This window comes from Suillus paluster (genome assembly GCF_016628075.1).
Source record: "Suillus paluster strain FC165 chromosome Unknown EDB91scaffold_31, whole genome shotgun sequence".
Classification (NCBI taxonomy): Eukaryota; Fungi; Basidiomycota; class Agaricomycetes; order Boletales; family Suillaceae; genus Suillus; species Suillus paluster.
The window spans coordinates 61,749-79,276 of NW_024537591.1; the positions used below are offsets into that span (position 1 = coordinate 61,749).

Here is a 17,528-nt window from a genome sequence, read left to right on the forward strand (position 1 = left end):
CTTAAAACGTAGATTATATATGCTATGTTCATCGGCAATTTCGCCCTGGTCAGGCTGCCGCAATGCCAATCAGTAGTCTTGCAGTGCTGCTACATTTGATTGGTTTTGGGTTGGCCTCATGCCGTTCCGGAATCCGCTTACGATGAGCCCCTTCCACCCACCAGATCTCAAGGGGCACTTGTTGGCAGACGAACAACGAGCGCTGGTAAAAAGTCACAATATTGCGCAGAAATTCAGAATGTAGGTAGATGGCAACCTATAAGTCTGATCAAAACCAAACGATTCCATACAGAACCCCGTCACGGTTCACTCTGACAGTTGACCTACGGTCAACTAAATCGTTCTGCATCTGTCAGCACTAGGGGTTTCACAACACGGTTCCAGTTCTCTGACCAGGAGCCCCACTCCCAGTCGGCACCTTCCTGGTGTTCGTGGTTATGGGCATGATGCTCGACATTGAGCGGTACCTGTGATGCGCGCTCCAGAGATTTCTGTAAGGAATCAAGTGCAGGTGAGGAAGGAAATGAAGTGAGGAGGGTCTATGATGCGTGGTCAGTATCCATCGATATCATAGAGAGGACGAGCCCCACCTCTAGTTGGTCTGCAAGCTGAGATGCATTTCTGAAAATTAGACCGTTGATACCGTCTTTGACCAGCTCTGGAAGGCTATAATTACGGTCAGCAACATGACAGAGATCTAAGCATGCAGGATCTCACCATGCGAAATCGAGGGCACAAACAGGGAGTCCGCATCCGAACATATCAACGATTTTCATCGGTAAGTCGAGCGCGGACGAGCTTGAGTGCAAACAGACGCCCAAGTCAGCAGAGCCTAAATAAGATTAGTCAACGGACTCGTGACCGTGCATGAACAGCTTACCCAGAAGAAGGGGATAGTCTTCGGCTTCAAGCCATAAACTCGTGCACCTGACATACTGCCAGTTTTTTTGCAAGAGCTTTACTTCTGTCATGTATCGTTCTTTAAGCGGACCCTTGCCTGTGATGACCATCCATATGCGAGGCAAGACTTGTTGTTCCTTTGAATCGCATTTCTCGCAATCTGTAACGTTTACTTCACGAGCACGAGACTCGTAGAGTTTCAATGCCTCCAAGAGAATGCCAAAGTCTTCGTCTGGTGTCCATGACGTACTGCTCACTAGCAGCGCTGGGCGATCTTTTCGAAGACTGGGCATACTCAGCAAGCTGAGATCGGACGCATGAGAAGCTGGGGGAATGGTGGACGGTGGGAGTCCACGATAATCAACTATTTCAGTGAGTTGGGTCGAGTAAGGTGGCGAAGCACTGGGGAGAAATGCTGCAAGTGACGGCGATATTGAGCGTCCCAGTCGCAGGAAGAGCTACCCCAAAGGTGTCAGCTACTATTAGATACAGAAGAGTCACTGTCGTACCTCGTGTACGTCTAGAGGTGGGCACTTATGAAAGTGGCTGGGCGGACGATCATGCAAGACTGCCTTGTGTCCTCTGAAATGCAGCAATCAACCGTAAGTCAATACTGTAGATAATCGGACGAACATCAATCCCCATTCCTGCATCAAATGTCCTCGCATAGCGTCGGTGACGAAAAGGTGAGCATATGCAGAACGACCAAATATGATCTCAAATCTAAAAGAGGATCGTGAAAGAACGCTTGACACAAATGTGATGGGCATACTGTTTTGCAATTTTGACGAGCGGATGCAGCCTTCCCAATTTCAATGCGAGAATGCTATACCCGAGGTTATGCCAGTCGATAATGATTTTACTTCCGGTCATCCCTCCGACAAGCCACACTAGGGCAAGAGTAGGGATACTTGGGGGATTCTAAAAAAATATTATTTGAATGAGCTCTGAAGGTCGTGGTCCCGTTTATATCCATACCTGCACCATAATAAACTCGGGCGGACGGGGTATGTCAAAGATTAGCGTGTATAGGATTGTGGCTATCTGGTACGAAATTTTGATCGGAGCGGCGAGAACGAAAGGGATCCGTGCAACAAACAGTGGCGGTTCTGAGAGGTAGGATAACCTAATATGCGGGAGGGAGGTTAGCGAAGGTATCGGGTTGGAGCCTGACGTATCGAACGTCAGTCTGGACAAGTCGATACTAACAATGCTCACCTCTGTATCCAATAAGATAGGTGTTAAATTCTAGCCTCGCAAAGCTCTCTGCATGGTACATCATTCGCGGGCTGCGTCCCACATCGCCCAACACGAGAATGGCGACTGAGCGCGATTTCGGGGTTCGTCGCACCTTCTTGAAGACATTCACGGCAAGAAATAAGAGGACTGGAAATAAACAATATACTGCTAACTTGAGGAAATCACGACTCTGGTCTGCTACCATTGCATCGGAATTCGGAGCACTTGGCAGAAGGGTGTAGGTGACACAGCCACTCACAGCCATGGGCAACTGGATCAAACCCTAACCCTAGGCTCTAACCTAACTTGATAGCCTCGGCAAATACCGGACACCCCTGCAAAGTTCAACCCAACCCAACTGCCACTGAAGCTTGTGCCTCTATGAGTCTCGCTGCTAGCCCTGCCCAAATGGACGGACGAACCGACAAATGCACCAGGCGTTAGTATGCAGGCACAGGCTCCCGCATCCAAGGACCAGAGTCCAACTCTTTGCAGCAAACAGTCTGCCTAGGTACTTATTCACATTTTGACTCTTGCTCCAAGTCACATTTAAGCTGCATTGCATTATCTGCCGCATGCAGAGTCATTGATCTCATCTTGCATTCCAACTGTCATACTTGCATAAACCATCGTCTTTGTTTCCGCGACTCTGTCAATCATATTCTCCCATGATACCGGCTCAGTCGAACTCGTACAGACTTGATCAAATTTTTCGCGGTTATGGACGTTCTTTCGTTTTCATCGGTTTGTATCGTACCCATTACAAAACAAATATCTATTACCTTGCAGCTGCAGTGTGCTAAATGCTTGTGATGAGTTATACGAATCTACAAAAGAGTTGCAAGGCTGGGTCAGCATCACAAGGCGCTCTCAGATTCGTATGTCTGCTCCAGCTGACCTGATTCATAGTGAGCCACTTTCGCTCATGACAGACCACGACATTGCCCACTTCTTTACCACAGGTTCTCTCGCTGTCTCATCTTTTTGCCTAAGCGCTTAGTGAAATCAGGACCGGCGTCTATCGTGCCGAACAGCCATCGACAATCGAAATACACGTGGAACGTCATCGCCTGCATCCATCACCCATTTCTCCTCACGCTCTCACCTCATAGTCCTCATACCCGTCTTGTCTCCCCGCTCATTGCGCCCCCGCCTACAACTCAATCTTCGATGTTCAGACGTGTCGCTCGTTATTTGCATAATCGCGCCACCAAGCCCGATAGCTTGGAAGGCCAGTCTATCACGCTCGAAAGTGGGTCACTCTATATCACCTTGGTATTCACGACCTTCACGTTCTATCTACAGTCATCAGTGGACAGAATCTTGCAGTCCCTTCTGAGCGCATACCCGCAAGTATTTACGTGTCCATCAAACCCGACCAGACGAGATGCTGGAAATCAGGCGTCCGAGTCCTATCATCCGACAAATCTGTAGCGTGGGGCGATACCGTGACCCTGTAAAGCAATCCACCAAGACTTAGGGGCAATCCGAGAACTGATAGGCTTGATTTGTAGTTTATCACACGTGTCACCTAAATTATCAGTGGAGATTAGGGCATCGTTTGAGCTCGGTCGAACACTAGGCAATGGAGAACTCATTGGAAAACGCAAAACATCGTGGGATAAGCTGCTCGCTCATGGAAATGAGCCTTTCGGCAAGTGTCCTGAAGCTCATTCATGCACATCTACTGACTTGTGAGTTGTCGTAGATCTGTCCTTCCCGCCCGTTCGTGGTGTCCGCCCATCTCTCAGGCTAAAGGTCGCATTTGTGCATGCTTGCGGAAACGACGACAGTGGACAGTTTGATGTGAGTAACGCGGCGCTGTGCTATTGCCTTATGCTGACAGCACACAAAACTGTAGTCCATCATTGACTGTGAGACTACTCGGCGCACAGACGCAGGTCATGCACGATACGCCGAATATGTGGCAAGCAGGAGTGTCTCTCACCTGAATGATGCTGTCGAGGATTTCCAGTTCATTCTAGAGCGTTGTCCGGTTGGCCATCCTGACCGTGCAGCAGCTCTCACCAACCTCGCATGGGCCCGCCTTAAAGGCTATGCCCGAAAGGATCTACAAGACATTGACTCTACTACATCTCTATTCCGCGATGCCCTTGCATTGCGTCCGCAGGACCACCCCAATCATCCATTCTCTGTATATTGTCTCACTGAAGCACTGAACTGGCGCTACGACCGTGAATGTGCCACCGCCGATATCTCTGAATCAGCCCAGCTCTATCATGACCTATTACCTCTCTGTCCTGAGGGCACCCATCTTCGGAGCATCGCGGTGGGGAAGGATGGCGTGGATTATGCGATTGACGGATGCAACTACCTTCCAGTAGATGCATCTGATGCAGACATTCACCTTCGACGAATCGTGCTCGAGCTCTGTCCTCCGGGACATCAACACCGTTCCATGGCCCTCAACAAGCTTGGACGAGCACTCTCCATCCACTTTGAACAAAGTGGCAGCATTGATGATATAGACGAGAGCATACAACTTCTTCGTGAAGCCCTTTCTCTGTGCCCCGAGGAACATCTTGATCGTGGTGACTACTTGAATGACTTGGCTGTTTCACTCCGATATCGCTTCGATTACCAAGGCAAATCTCATGACCTCGACGAAGCAATCTCTCTATATGAAGAATCATTGTCCCTGCACCCTGTTGGGCACGGATCTCATGATATACCACTGGACAATCTAGGGAGCGCCCTCCACACCCGTTTCAACCGCTGTGGTGACATCAATGACATCAACAAAGCTATCAGCTTCTCTCGCGAGACGCTGACATTGCGCCCACCTGGGCATCAACACCATGACACTGCACTTAACAACCTGGCTTTCGTGCTCAAAACCAGATATGACAAATTGAATGCCAGTGGGGATCTCAATGAGGCCATTGAGCTGTGCCGTGAATCACTTCAGTCACAGACGGATGCTCCATGGCGTCATAGATATCTTTACGGTTTGAGCTCCGCACTCTGCGCTCGTTTCGCGAAAACTCAGAAGAATGAAGATGTCGAGGAGGCCATTGGCCTTTGCCAAGAATCATTGGCAATTTTGTCTCCACTGCACCCGGACAGGCATTTCAGCTACATGGCACTGAAGGACACATATCTGTCTCGTTATCAGGTGCAGCACAATCCCACTGATCTGTCACTCACAGTCGAGAATTTCAGACTGGGATCAAGACATCCGACTCAAGGATTTCCAGAACGCATCATTCTGGCATATAATTGGACTATTGTAGCAGAGATGTACAGTGATGCATCTGCACTGGAGGCCTACACAATATCTCTCGAGCTTCTTGACGCTCATTTGTCAACCCGGTCATCAACAACTTCGCGGCGCGAAGCTGCTGCTGCCTTCCATAATGCCCGATCACTGTCTGTAAATGCAGCATCAGGTGCCCTGCGCCGTGATAACATACGAAAGGCTGTGGAACTCGTGGAGCAGGGTCGTGGCCAGCAGTGGTCGCTGGCCTCTCGGCTCAGGACTCCAGTTGAAGATCTCGAGTTAGCACACCCGAAACTGGCTCACAAATTTTTGGAGCTGAGTGCGCGCATTTCCAACGCCGCTCAGGGTTCCGCAGCCATCACCGACAGAGCTGCTGCTGACCTAGCAGCGAGAGAGTACAGGAGACTTACGGAGCAGTGGGAAACTGCGGTGAATGAAATCCGCAACAACCAAGGTTTCGCGCGATTCCTGCTCCCACCATTATACGAAGACTTGCAAGCTGCAGCATGCCAGGGCCCAGTCATCATCCTCATTGCGAGTCGATACTCGTGCGACGCCATCATTGTCCCGAAGTCAGGAGAGCCCCGCCATGTTCCTTTCTCATCTCTCGTTCTTGCAGATCTCGTGAAGCTCAAGGACGACTTCGCCAGGGCGATACGGCACGCATCTATTATGGGCCCAGAGGAGCCGAGGAAGGATCTGATAGTACTCTTGCGTAAAATATGGGAAGAGATCATGCTACCCGTTGCTGATGTCCTCCAGCATGACCTGAAACTGCGGCACCGGTCTCGAATATGGCTGTGTCCGACAGCAGCCTTCACGTCCATTCCTCTCCATGCAGCTCACCCCTCTCGAACGAAGGCAGATCGCTCTGGGCGGGAACCATGCCTGGCGGATCTCTACATCTGCTCTTACACTCCGACACTTTCGGCTCTAATCAGATCTCGACAGACGATGAAGACGCGTGCGACTCCGTCGTTCGTGGCGATCGGACAAGGTCGACCGGGCGCAGGGCAAGGCACAGAGCTCGCTACTGTCGACAGCGAGCTCGAGCTTGTTTGTAAGCTCATCCCCGCTACGGCCAACCCCACCACTCTTTCTGGCGATGCAGCCACGCGAGCCGGTGCACTCGAAGCTTTACAACAGAACACCTGGGTGCACCTAGCTTGCCATGGCAAACAGGACCGCGAGCAGCCTTATCATTCCCGTTTTTCCATGAGAGACAAACCTCTCACATTGCTTGACATCATGGAGAACAATGCTCCGCATGCTGAATTCGCATTTTTATCTGCGTGTCATACCGCCGTTGGCGATGAAGAGACGCCGGACGAAGTTATCCACCTTGTTGCTGGTCTGCAGTTTTCGGGGTTCAAGAGTGTCATTGGCACGCTGTGGGTGGTCGATGACGGTGTTGCAAAGCACGTTGTCGAAGCTTTCTACGAGAACATGTTCAAGGCCCCGAAGGAGGGTGCGAAGGAGGCTACGATGGATTGTACAAAGGCGGCCTTGGCACTGAACAAGGCTACGAGCTCCGTGAAGAAGAAAGTCCCGCTCGAGCAGAGAATCGTTTTTATTCATATCGGTGTCTAGTTCCTGGTCAGATATCGTTTTCATCTGCTAGTGCTGCAGTTTACTACAAGGTGTCGATCTTCGATTGTCCTTCATCCCGGTGTACTTCAAATTGTTGTAGAAATTACCCTGATACTCTTACGCTCTTGTCGCTCGTTTTCGCAAACTGCTGCCACAATGTGTGTCCCAGTCGTTCCTGACTCGTTCGTTAATGTACTTACATACAGGGCGAATCAGGCTTATGACAACCATCTGAGTCTCCGTCGCAAATAGTTGTCATGGTGTGGCGAACCCGTTTTGCGACTCGGACCTGCAGTAGTGACTTACATTTCGTAGTCGCATCCAGCCCGGCGGTCATAACGGACTTCTCTCAGCTCCAACGCAATTTTGTGCCATTAGATTCACGAATCGACTCCCATTCCAAATTTAAATAAGTATGACGATCTGCAGTATATTCTCTAACCACATCTATAATCAGCATCAGTGATGGCGACTCGGAATTGACTCGATCCGTCGATCAAATTGGCCTGGCCAATAGTAGAACCTTTCACACATGGGTCTACCGTGGTTCGTGACTGCTTTGTCTAGAGTAGAAAACCGACGAGTACGCAATTCGACAGGGACAATAGCATCGTTATTCATGTAAGAGTTCAGATGAAGAGACAGTCCTGCGCAAACATAAGTAAACGTTTATGATAAACTGCTTCTCTAAATAACCTTCCTCGTCCGATTTATAATACAGACACTACTAAATATATTTTAAATTACAACTAGATCGTGCGTGAATTCAAGGGAGTGACAGTGTAAGTGGACGATAGTGTGAGTGTGAATGGGGGTGGGAGAATGATAGCGCCAGGCTGCAGGGTGAGGGGTGGCGGCTGGGTGGGGTGGCGACGGGGGCAGACGAGCAGGTGATGAGTGATGGTAGGGCTCGGTGGTGGATGTGGATGTGTGGGCGGTAGCGAGGAACGGTGGGTGATGACGAGAGGCGAGAGATGGATAGAGGCGGCGGTGGCTAGTAAGAGGCGGTCGAAGGCGGCATATCAATGCAGGACGTAGCGGATGGGTGCGGGTGTGTTTTCACGCACGCCTCGGACTGTATTGGGGCTTCTTCTACCTCAATGCGCACGTCACTGAGCGCATGAGTGCTATAAACACTCAAGCAACGTGTGGGGAAGAGACCGATGTCGATAAGTATGACATGTTGCATACAATCGACAGCACCAGACTCATGACTGAGATGATTATGGAGCTTGGAGTTGTGCCTATATGCGGAGGTTAGGTGCTGCGTGGTGAAAACCATCGCAAACATACACACCTGTGCAAGTTTCTGCCCTTCGGATAAAACTGCGAGGCAAGAATGCAGACCTTTCAAACACCACAGCCTTTCGAGCCAGGAAAGGAGACGACCATTCCAGAAAACCTTGAATATATGGTTGAACCCGTCATCCCACGGGTGTGGAGCTCGGGAGAGATGGAAGGCCCAGTTTTGACATGCGTAACTGAGAGCGCTAGAAGTTGATCGACTCCGTTCCTGCGCTTCTTGTGCGAATGCCACAAAGGCTGTCATGGCACGTAAAATCTCTACATCTGGCGGAAGACAAATTTGTGTCGACGCAGAGGTAGAATGATCCTGGGGCCGTGACGCCAGGAACACCGGAAACATCAAGAAATCGGGCAATGTCCTGAAAAGCTGGATGACTTGAAAAGCAGGCAGCATGTGCAATCCTGGGATGATTGTGTACTCTCTGATGGCCCCGAATGTGCTCGAAAATTCTTCCATCGTCGCCCACACAGACGCTGCAGCAGTCGACTGCCAGTCTCTACCATCCTGCGTCTGCAGCCAGGAATGCCCGGCCTCTGTCTGAAGCCATTCTTTCCCACCCTGGGACCGCAGCCAGTTTGGCTCGCCCTGTAACCGGATATCGCTGAGCTGGTGCAACCTCGAAGCTTCCGCGATCAGGAATAACCTCGAGGCTTCTGCCATCTGGTCCCGCAGCCACGTTCGCCTAGCCTGGGTTTGCAGCTGAGTCGGCCTAGCCTGTGTCTGTAGCCACATTCGCCCAGGTTGAGATTGCAGCCACTCAAGACCACTCTGTGACTGCAACCACTCCCCCCCGCTCGGCGTCTGTAGCCACTCTCGGCCACCCTGGGATTGTAGCCACTCTCGTCCGTCATAGGACTGTAGCCACGTTGTCCCGTCCTGGGACTGTAGCCACCCTCGTCCGCCATGGGAATGCAGCCACACTCGTCCAGCCTGGGTCTGCAGCCACTCTCCCCCCGCCTGAGTCAGCCACTCTCGCCCACCCTGCAGCTGCAACCACTCTTGTCCGCCCTGGGCCTGCAACCAGTCTCGCCCACCCTGAGTCTGCAACCAGTCGAACCCATCTCGAAGCCACTCTCGCCCGTCCTGGGTCTGCAGCCAGAATCGTCCATCCTGGGTCTGCAGCCAGTCTTTCCCCTCCTGAGTCGGAAGCCAGTTTCGCCCGCCCTGTGTCTGCAGCCAGTGTCGTCCTCCCTGTGTCTGCAGCCAGTCTAACCCATCCTGCGTCTGCAGCCAATCTAACCCATCCTTGGTGTGCAGCCAATCTTCTCCGCACTGGGTCTGAAGCCAGTCTTTCCCACGCTGGGTCTTGAGCCATGCACGCCCATCCAGAGTCTCTAGCCAGAATTGTAAATCTGGACCGCGATCTCCTCGGAGCCATAGCAGACCTATAAGAACTTGCAATGGCTCCGGATGCTGGACTACAAAGGCTAATGACTGCTTTAAACTCTGGGGGTCATCGGGTTGCATGGCTTTGCTTTGCTTCTTCAATTCTGAAAGAGCATCCAGGAGGGTCGTGCATCCTGGAATGTCGCGTATCATCAAGCGTAGGGAGTGTTCAGCGAGTAGGGAGTGGGCTGTGAGGTTTTGCACTCCAGGAAGGCCACAATTTGAGGCGTCGGAAGCATAGTCACGGACGGACGAGTGACAGATGTTCACGGGAAGATGGCTATCGGTAGGAATATCCATAATTGACCGTAGCTGCATCAGCGTTGGTTCGACATCACTGCCCTGTCCAGGACCGAGAAGTTTCGAGATTTGCGGGATGGACAGAGGGTCCGCAAGGGCAGCAACAATGGACAAGTGGAGGTATGCCCGCTCGGGGACGACACATGTGGAAAGGATACGGTCGTATAGCTTGTACACCTCCGTTCCTGGTAGAAAGTCACACGTTAACTCGAGTATGAGCTCAAGCCGATCGCGGGGATCTCTGTATCCATCATCGATAAACTTGATCATCGTAGATGCCACGATGAAACGTCTACCCGCTCGGCTAACAAGCCGCATAAGTTGATCCCTTGGTAGTTGAAGGAAATCGGGATGACGACGTTGCAGCTGTGTAAAGGAATACTCCAGGAAAACATAGATGTCATGGTCAACATCTGGGCCGTCTAACGAGATGATGGTACCGTCCCGATAAGTTGTTGCAGGTATCTCGTGCACCAGCTGCGCATCTAATTTCTGAATGGCTTCACGAATATGTGCTTTCAAGTGACTCGTGAGCAGAATGTGGATCACGGGTAGATCAGGTTTACGAAGAGCTTGGCCAAGCAGGGAGATGAGATCAGCAAGCTCAGTTTCGGATGTGCATTCGTCAAGGGCGTCAATAACAAACACCAAAGACTTGCGTAGCCTGTATCGGAGCCTCCAGAGAGGTTGAAGAAATAGTGCATCCATCTGCTCGCGAAGTGACTTATCGGGGCCTAGAAGGGCGGGATTCTGGCGGATGGCTCTGTTCAGGTCCTCCTGGATGACGGGAAAATTGCTGGCAAGCTGGTAGGCCAGCGTTGCAAAAAAATAACCAGTCGTGCAGCGTTTCGTGTGCTTGCGCGAGAAAAAAAATGTTCCCGCGAGTCGCCTTTCGTGATTTGTCTCGTCTGCCATTCTCAGAGCTTTCATCCTCTCGGCTACAGTGAATGCAACAGCAGACTTTCCGACACCCGCCATGCCATGCAGCCAGATCATTTGACTTTCTCGGCTGTCGAACAATCCGTGGATACAGTCGAGAACGTCCACCCTGGTCCCTTCCAGACATTTCGGATGGGGCTGGCGTTCGGGGGAGTCATATTCAGCACCCTTGACAGCGACCTGGGACAACTTCTCCAAAGTTCCTTCAGACGATAGAGGAGCTGTTAATAAGGTCAGAGAGCGAGAGTGAGAACCATAAATGTAGATACTCACATGGATTTTGACTCATCGACTAATGTTAGTGCCAATATGTTGTGACATGAATTATGTGATGCAACAATGTACTAGTTGGGCTATACGGTGAGGTCAGAGATCATAGGAGGTTAATGGTTGTCTCAAGGATCGACGCACGAAGATGTAAATCGAAGGATCAAACTCTATGCTGTGACTTGAGCTTTTGGCACGAGGTATCGATGATTTGTGAAAAGGTGTAATCGTGAAACGATGTGTGGACGTTAGAGTATCTTCAACAGTAATTTATGAGCTGGATAGAGAAACGATCGATTGAGCTGATAGGATGGCAACGGTGTAAAGGTGAGATCTTTGAATGTATACAGCAGGTACAGCAGGTACTAACCGTCGGGTCCGTCACAGGAACTTATACTATAGAAAGTCACTGGAATGCAGTTGAAGGATGAATGGGCGCTCGCTGAGACGAGACTGCGATTAGTTGAGTAACCTTGCACAAAGACAAACTCTGTGGAAGGTTTAAATCACATTTGCATAGCACAGCTAAGCACACCCAGCTGTCGCGGTCTCGAGTCCAGAGCACGTGACTTAATTACTTAACCTTCCTGTGCGGTATTTACATAACCATTTGCTACTAATGGTAATAACTGTCTGCTTTGGCTCGACAATATTAATTGTATTTGTCGTATGCTTCACCATGAACCTGCTGGTGTGCGTGTACTAAGACGTCTGAACCGGGCATTCTACGAGATATCTTTGGCGCAACAGTAGGTCCCGACTTCCCAGGTTCTAACCAGCTCACCCCGCACAGATAACCGCGGAGTATCTTTGACAGCTGCGCCCTATGCTTTCCCAAGAAATGAAGACTCTGGATATCGAGCAAATATGGAGCGTATATATTAAAGGAGTCGTTCTCGATCAATGTCAGGCTTTCGGGCCCCCAGCCGATCTCCTTCGTTCAACGGCTACTGACAGGTCACCAGGTGAGAAATGCACATACAGGGGGTGATACAAGTTCGCAATGTGGCAGAAAAAGATCATTATTAAGACATCGTACGCTCCATAGAATCGACACCTTCAGACTCATGACTGAGGTCACCTGGCAACCTTGAAATGTGCCTATATGCGCTGGTCAGGTACTGAGTTGCGAAAACCATTGCGAACAGACCTTTGCAAGTTTCTGCCCCTCAGATAAAGCAATAAGGCAAGACCGCAAGCCTTTCAGGCACCACTGCCTTTCGAGCCAGGAGAGGAGGTGACGATCCCAGAAGAGCTTGAATGCACGGTTAAGCCTGTCATCCCATGGACTAGGAGCTCGCGAGAGATGGAAGGCCCAGTTTTGACAGGCGTACTTGAGAGCGTCTGAAGCTGATTGAGTTCTTTCCCGTGTTTCGTTTGCAACCATTGCAAACGAAGCCATAGCGTGGACTATCTCCACGTCTGGTAGAAAACGATCCCGTGGGAACACAGAGGTGGAATGATCCTGGGACCTTAACGCCAGGAACGCCGGAAGCATCAAGAAATCCGGTAAGCTCTTAAACTGCTGGATCACTTGAAAGGCAGGCGGTAAAGGGGATTCTGGGATGATTATGTATTCACTGACGGCTTCCAACATACTCGAGAATTCTTCCATTGTCATCCAGACCGACATCGCAGGAGTCGACTGCCATGCTTGATCATGGTGCATCTGCAGCCAGGATTGCCCATCCTCGCTCTTCAGCCATTCGCGTCCACCTTGAGACCGTAGCCAGTCATGTTCGCCCCGCCATTGAACGTCCTTGAACTGATTCGACCAGCAAGCTTCCGCATACTGAGTCTGAAGCCACGTTCGTCTAGCCTGGGTCTGCAGCTGGGTTGGCCTTACCTGAGACTGCAGCCACGTCCGTCCGGCCTCGGATTGGAGCCATTCTCGCCCACTCCAGCTCTGCATCCACTCTTGGCCGCTCTGGGTCTGTAGCCACTCTCTCCCGCTCTGGGTCTGTAGCCACTCTCTCCCGCTCCAGGTTTGCAGCCAGGTTTGCCCATCTTGGGTCTGCATCCACAGACGCCCGCCTTGTGTCTGCAGCCACACCCTCCCGGGTGGGGTCTGCAGCCAATCTCTCCCGGGCGGTGCCTGAAGCCAGTCTCTCCCGCTCAAGGTCTGCAGCCACACTCTCCCACCCTGTGTCTGCAACCAATCTCGCCCACCCTGGACCTGCAGCCAATCTTGCCCGTCCTGGGCCTGCAGCCAGTCACACCCGGCCTGGGTCTGTAACCAGTCTCGTCCATCCTGGATCTGTAACCAATCTTGCCCGTCCTGAGTCGGAAGCCAATCTTGCCCGCCTTGTGTCTGGAGCCAGTGCCGTCCGCCCTGTGTCCGCAGCCAGTCTAACCCCTCCTGCGTCTGCAGCCAATCTAACCCCACCTTGGTATGCAGCCAGTCTTCCCCGCTGTGGGTTCGCAGCCACTCTTTTCCCGATGGCGTCTGCAGCCAGGCGCGCCCACCCAGAGTCTCTAACCAGGGTTGTACATCTAAACTACGATCTCCCCGAAGCCATAACAAACCTACAAGAGCTTGCAGTGGCTCCGGTGGCTGGACGACAAAGGCTAATGACTGCCGTAAGCTCTGAGGGCCATGAGGTTTCATGAATCGGCTCTGCCTCTTCAATTCCAAGAGCGCATCGAGGAGGGCCGTGCTTTCCGAAATGTCTTGCATCATCAAGCGGAAAGAGGAATGAGCGAGTAGGGTGTGGGGTGAGGTGATGCGTTGTACTTGAGGAAGGCTACAGTTTGAAGGGTCGGAAACATAGTCACGGACAGACGAGTGATAGATAACCACGGGGAAACGATTATCAGTAGGAATATTCATGACGGACCGTAGCGTCACCAGTGTTGTCTCGACATCCCTACCCTGATAAGGCCCGAGCAGTTGTGAGATCTGCGATATGGACAGAGGGTCCGCAAGGGCAGCAACGACGGATAAGTGCAGGTATGCCCACTTGGGGTCGGCACATGTGGAAAGGATACTGTCATACAATTTGTACACTTCCGTTCCTGGTAGAAGTTCACTTGCTAGCTCAAGCATGAGCTGAAGCCGATCGCGGGGATCATGGTATCCATCATCAATGAACTTCATCATCGTAGACGCGACGATGAAGAGTCTGCTCGCTCGGCTAGCAAGCCGCGCAAGTTGATTTCTTGGTGGCTGAGGGAAACCTGGATGGTGACGTTGCAGTTGTCTGAAGGAATGTTCCAAGAAAATATAGATATCATTGTCGACGTCTGCGCCGTCTACTGAGATCGTGGCTGCAACGCCCTTCCCAGAAGTGTCCACTGGTATCTCGCACACCAGTGGGCGCATTTCTTCTCTCCGAATGGCTTTACAGATATGCTCTTCTGAGCGACTCGTGAGTAGCACGTGGGTGACTGGAAGATCAGGTTCACGGAGAGCTTGACCAAGCAGAGAGATGAGGTCGGCCAGCTCGGATTCGGATGTGCACTCATCAAGGGCATCGACAACAAATGACAAAGGTGGACACCCGCGCAATCTGAATTGAAGCCTCCGGAGAGGCTGGAGAAAGAACGCCTCCATCTTGTCGCGGAGAGACTTGTTGGGGTCTAGAAGAGCGGGATTCTCGCGGATGGATTTGTTCACGTCCTCCCGAATGCTGGGAAAATTTCTAGCGAGCTGATAGACGAGCGTCGCAAAGAAAGATCCAGTCGTGCAGCATTTCGTGTGCTTGCGCGAGAAAAAGAACGTTCCTGCGAGCCGCCTTTCGTTATTCGTCTGGTCTCTCATTTTCATCCTCTCTGCTACGGTGAACGCAACGGCCGACTTTCCGACGCCCGCCGTGCCATGCAGCCAAATTAATTGGCTCTTCTCTTGGTTGTCTAATAATCCGTGGATGGAGTTGAGAAGCTCCACCCTGGTCCCTTCCAAACATTTCGGATGGGGCTGGCGTTCGGGAGAGTCATATTCAGCACCCTTGACAGCAACCTGGGACAGCTTCTCCCAAGTTCCTTCAGATGACAGAGGAGCTGTAAATTGTCAGACAGGGATAGAGGGAACAAGATATGCAGATACTTACATAGTAGATCTTGACATATTGGCACAGGTTCGTATCCGTAAATCATATAAACTAGTTGAGTTTGACAGCGTGGTTAGAGGAACAATTGTCGTTCTCGAAGGACGACGTACGAAGACGTTTATCGAAAGATCACTCTTGGATATTTTGGCGCCGGGGTTAAGTTGTGTACACTTAAGTTGTGAATCCTGGAGTTCTGTGGCCAGACTGCGTAATGAGCAGGGCAGCGAAACAATTGAGCTGTGGAAATGGTCAAATTCTTGAGATCGAATGGATGCACAGTCAACCTAGTGCTGTGAAAAGCCTGCTCGATAACGATGAAAGGGCGAGTTGACTCGTACTACTTGTGTACTACGGTGATTAGTTGAGTTGCCTTAAGCTTCACACTGCCATAAGACGGTCCATCCTGTGCTGCGCGCTCATGTACGAAAAGTTGCTTAATAAGCGAGCGACTTACCGTGCGAGTCGACCAACTTAACTTACTTACGACCGCCATGTCCCCTAGGCTTGTCAGAACCCTGTCCAAGGCAAGTTCTCGCTCGAACCGCACTATCGAGTCTGCTGTTCGGTTGTGGACGAGATCAATTTCTTCCACGCCCCCACTCGCAGCAGTGCATCACGGACCCACTCTCGCAACTGCCTCGGGCATTCATGCCCCAAAATTTGCCCCATCGTTTGTCATAGCACCCCCACAATGTATGTACTACTTCTTTGTTTTAGATTTGTTCCTGCGAATAGTTAACGTACATTCAGGTCGATCTATGTTCATACAGACGGAGACCACACCTAATGACGATTCTCTCAAATTCATACCTGGCACAAGTGTCATGGGCGAAGGAACAGCAGAGTTCCTTGACACACGATCAGCGTTAAAATCTCCACTTGCCATCCGTCTTATTGGCATTGAGGGTGTAAAAGCCGTGTTTTACGGCCCGGATTTCGTCACAGTGTCGAAGGATAGCGAAAACCCATGGGCCGTCCTCAAACCAGAGATCTACTCAATACTTATGGAGCATTTTTCTGCCGGTCTGCCACTTTTCCGGTCGCATGAGGACAGAGAAGCCGCCGGCCCTCAGGATACTCAGATTCTTGACACGGACTCTGAGACAGTAGCGATGATAAAAGAGCTACTCGAAACTCGTGTCCGGCCAGCAATCATGGAGGACGGTGGTGATATAGAATACCGAGGGTTTAGTGACGAAGGCTTTGTGAAAGTCAAATTGAAGGGAAGTTGCCGAGGGTGCTCGTCCAGCGCGGTAACGTTGAAGTCGGGCATTGAGAGGATGTTGATGCATTATATACCGGAGGTGAAAGGTGTAGAGCAGGTATGTTCACATTTATCCGCGTTACTACCTCTAGTTGATGATAAACTAGATCTTGGATGAAGAGGAGGTCATTGCATTAGATGAGTTTGCTAAGCTCGAGCAACGTCTGGCGAAGAATGACAAGAATAAAGATTCCAAGTGAGTTGCTATAGCATAAGTGGTGGATTAATGAGTTTACTCGCACAGGATGGCTCCGTACATGTCCGTGTGAGCACTATGTATATCGTACTTAGTAGAAACGTGATCTTACTCAGCGACACCGAGTATAAACGCCTCGTTGACACTATTTGTTAACTTGCAATACTATATGACAGCCTGAGCTACAGCAATTATCGAGGAAAAACTTACCAGCGAAGTCACTGTATATCGGCTTCAACCTGTGAACCCTCATCTTTTAGTTATTGGGTGGTATCTGGGAGTACTCAATGTGAGTCATAGTCGAGGAAGGCTGCTGGTTAGATGCTGGGTGAGCATCATCCTTGATTGTGTTTGTTACGACGCCTGTGCTCTGAGTCGATGCGCTGGCGGCAAATCGTCTCGCAGTACATGACGTCGAGATTCCATTGATGAAACTCACATACCGTTGGCCATTTTTCATCGAATAAAAGTGAACTCTCAAAGACGCCTTCGCTTAAATGGTAAGGGGGAGTCGGGTGGCGTAGCCCTCTACCTACACAATAACCCTACTCAATAACAGTTTATTTCGCCAGTTTATTTTTTTGAGCGAGCAGGACGAAATAAACTGGAATAAACTGTCAAGTAAGGTTTGACGTGCATTCGTGTTGCGGAGAGTGAAATAGGAGCCGCCGACCGACTTGCCGAGAGACTCTGCAAATGAACACTCATGGCGCGTGATAGCTCAGTGCATCGACAACGACGTCGACGTCAGCACCAACGGATCAGCGAGAGAGAATCTACTACGAAACTCTTGGAAACTCTCGCAGTTGTGCTTCTTGCTGAGGCGAAAGACTCCGGGGATCAGCTCATTG

General features: G+C 50.9%; 4 protein-coding genes across 4 annotated transcripts; 2 read left to right on the forward strand and 2 right to left on the reverse strand.

Annotated features, from left to right (window-relative positions):
- Positions 1 to 52: 52 nt before the first annotated feature.
- EDB91DRAFT_1223818 (glycosyltransferase family 33 protein) lies at positions 53 to 2,366 on the reverse strand. Its single transcript, XM_041320944.1, has 9 exons — positions 2,119 to 2,366; positions 1,879 to 2,069; positions 1,673 to 1,821; positions 1,534 to 1,623; positions 1,410 to 1,482; positions 881 to 1,358; positions 718 to 832; positions 591 to 666; positions 53 to 539 (listed from the first exon to the last, which is right to left on the reverse strand). Exons 1-9 carry the CDS (start codon positions 2,342 to 2,344, stop codon positions 330 to 332), a joined length of 1,608 nt encoding a protein of 535 aa, XP_041176446.1. The 5' UTR covers positions 2,345 to 2,366; the 3' UTR covers positions 53 to 329.
- Positions 2,367 to 2,945: 579 nt separating this feature from the next.
- On the forward strand, positions 2,946 to 7,225 carry EDB91DRAFT_445781 (CHAT domain-containing protein). Its single transcript, XM_041327294.1, has 6 exons — positions 2,946 to 3,047; positions 3,102 to 3,391; positions 3,445 to 3,595; positions 3,654 to 3,793; positions 3,848 to 3,945; positions 4,001 to 7,225. Exons 2-6 carry the CDS (start codon positions 3,310 to 3,312, stop codon positions 6,968 to 6,970), a joined length of 3,441 nt encoding a protein of 1,146 aa, XP_041176447.1. The 5' UTR covers positions 2,946 to 3,047; positions 3,102 to 3,309; the 3' UTR covers positions 6,971 to 7,225.
- Positions 7,226 to 7,708: 483 nt separating this feature from the next.
- Positions 7,709 to 15,263, reverse strand: EDB91DRAFT_1249131 (uncharacterized protein; the record flags this gene model as incomplete). The annotated part of the gene is made up of 5 exons (XM_041323030.1): positions 7,709 to 7,964; positions 8,038 to 11,122; positions 11,175 to 11,193; positions 12,319 to 15,167; positions 15,218 to 15,263. The coding sequence occupies 5 exons, from the start codon at positions 15,261 to 15,263 to the stop codon at positions 7,709 to 7,711; spliced, it is 6,255 nt and encodes a 2,084-aa protein (XP_041176448.1).
- Positions 15,264 to 15,646: 383 nt separating this feature from the next.
- EDB91DRAFT_445856 (scaffold protein Nfu/NifU N terminal-domain-containing protein) lies at positions 15,647 to 16,807 on the forward strand. The gene is made up of 3 exons (XM_041327295.1): positions 15,647 to 15,910; positions 15,968 to 16,539; positions 16,589 to 16,807. The coding sequence occupies exons 1-3, from the start codon at positions 15,709 to 15,711 to the stop codon at positions 16,679 to 16,681; spliced, it is 867 nt and encodes a 288-aa protein (XP_041176449.1). The 5' UTR covers positions 15,647 to 15,708; the 3' UTR covers positions 16,682 to 16,807.
- Positions 16,808 to 17,528: the final 721 nt, after the last annotated feature.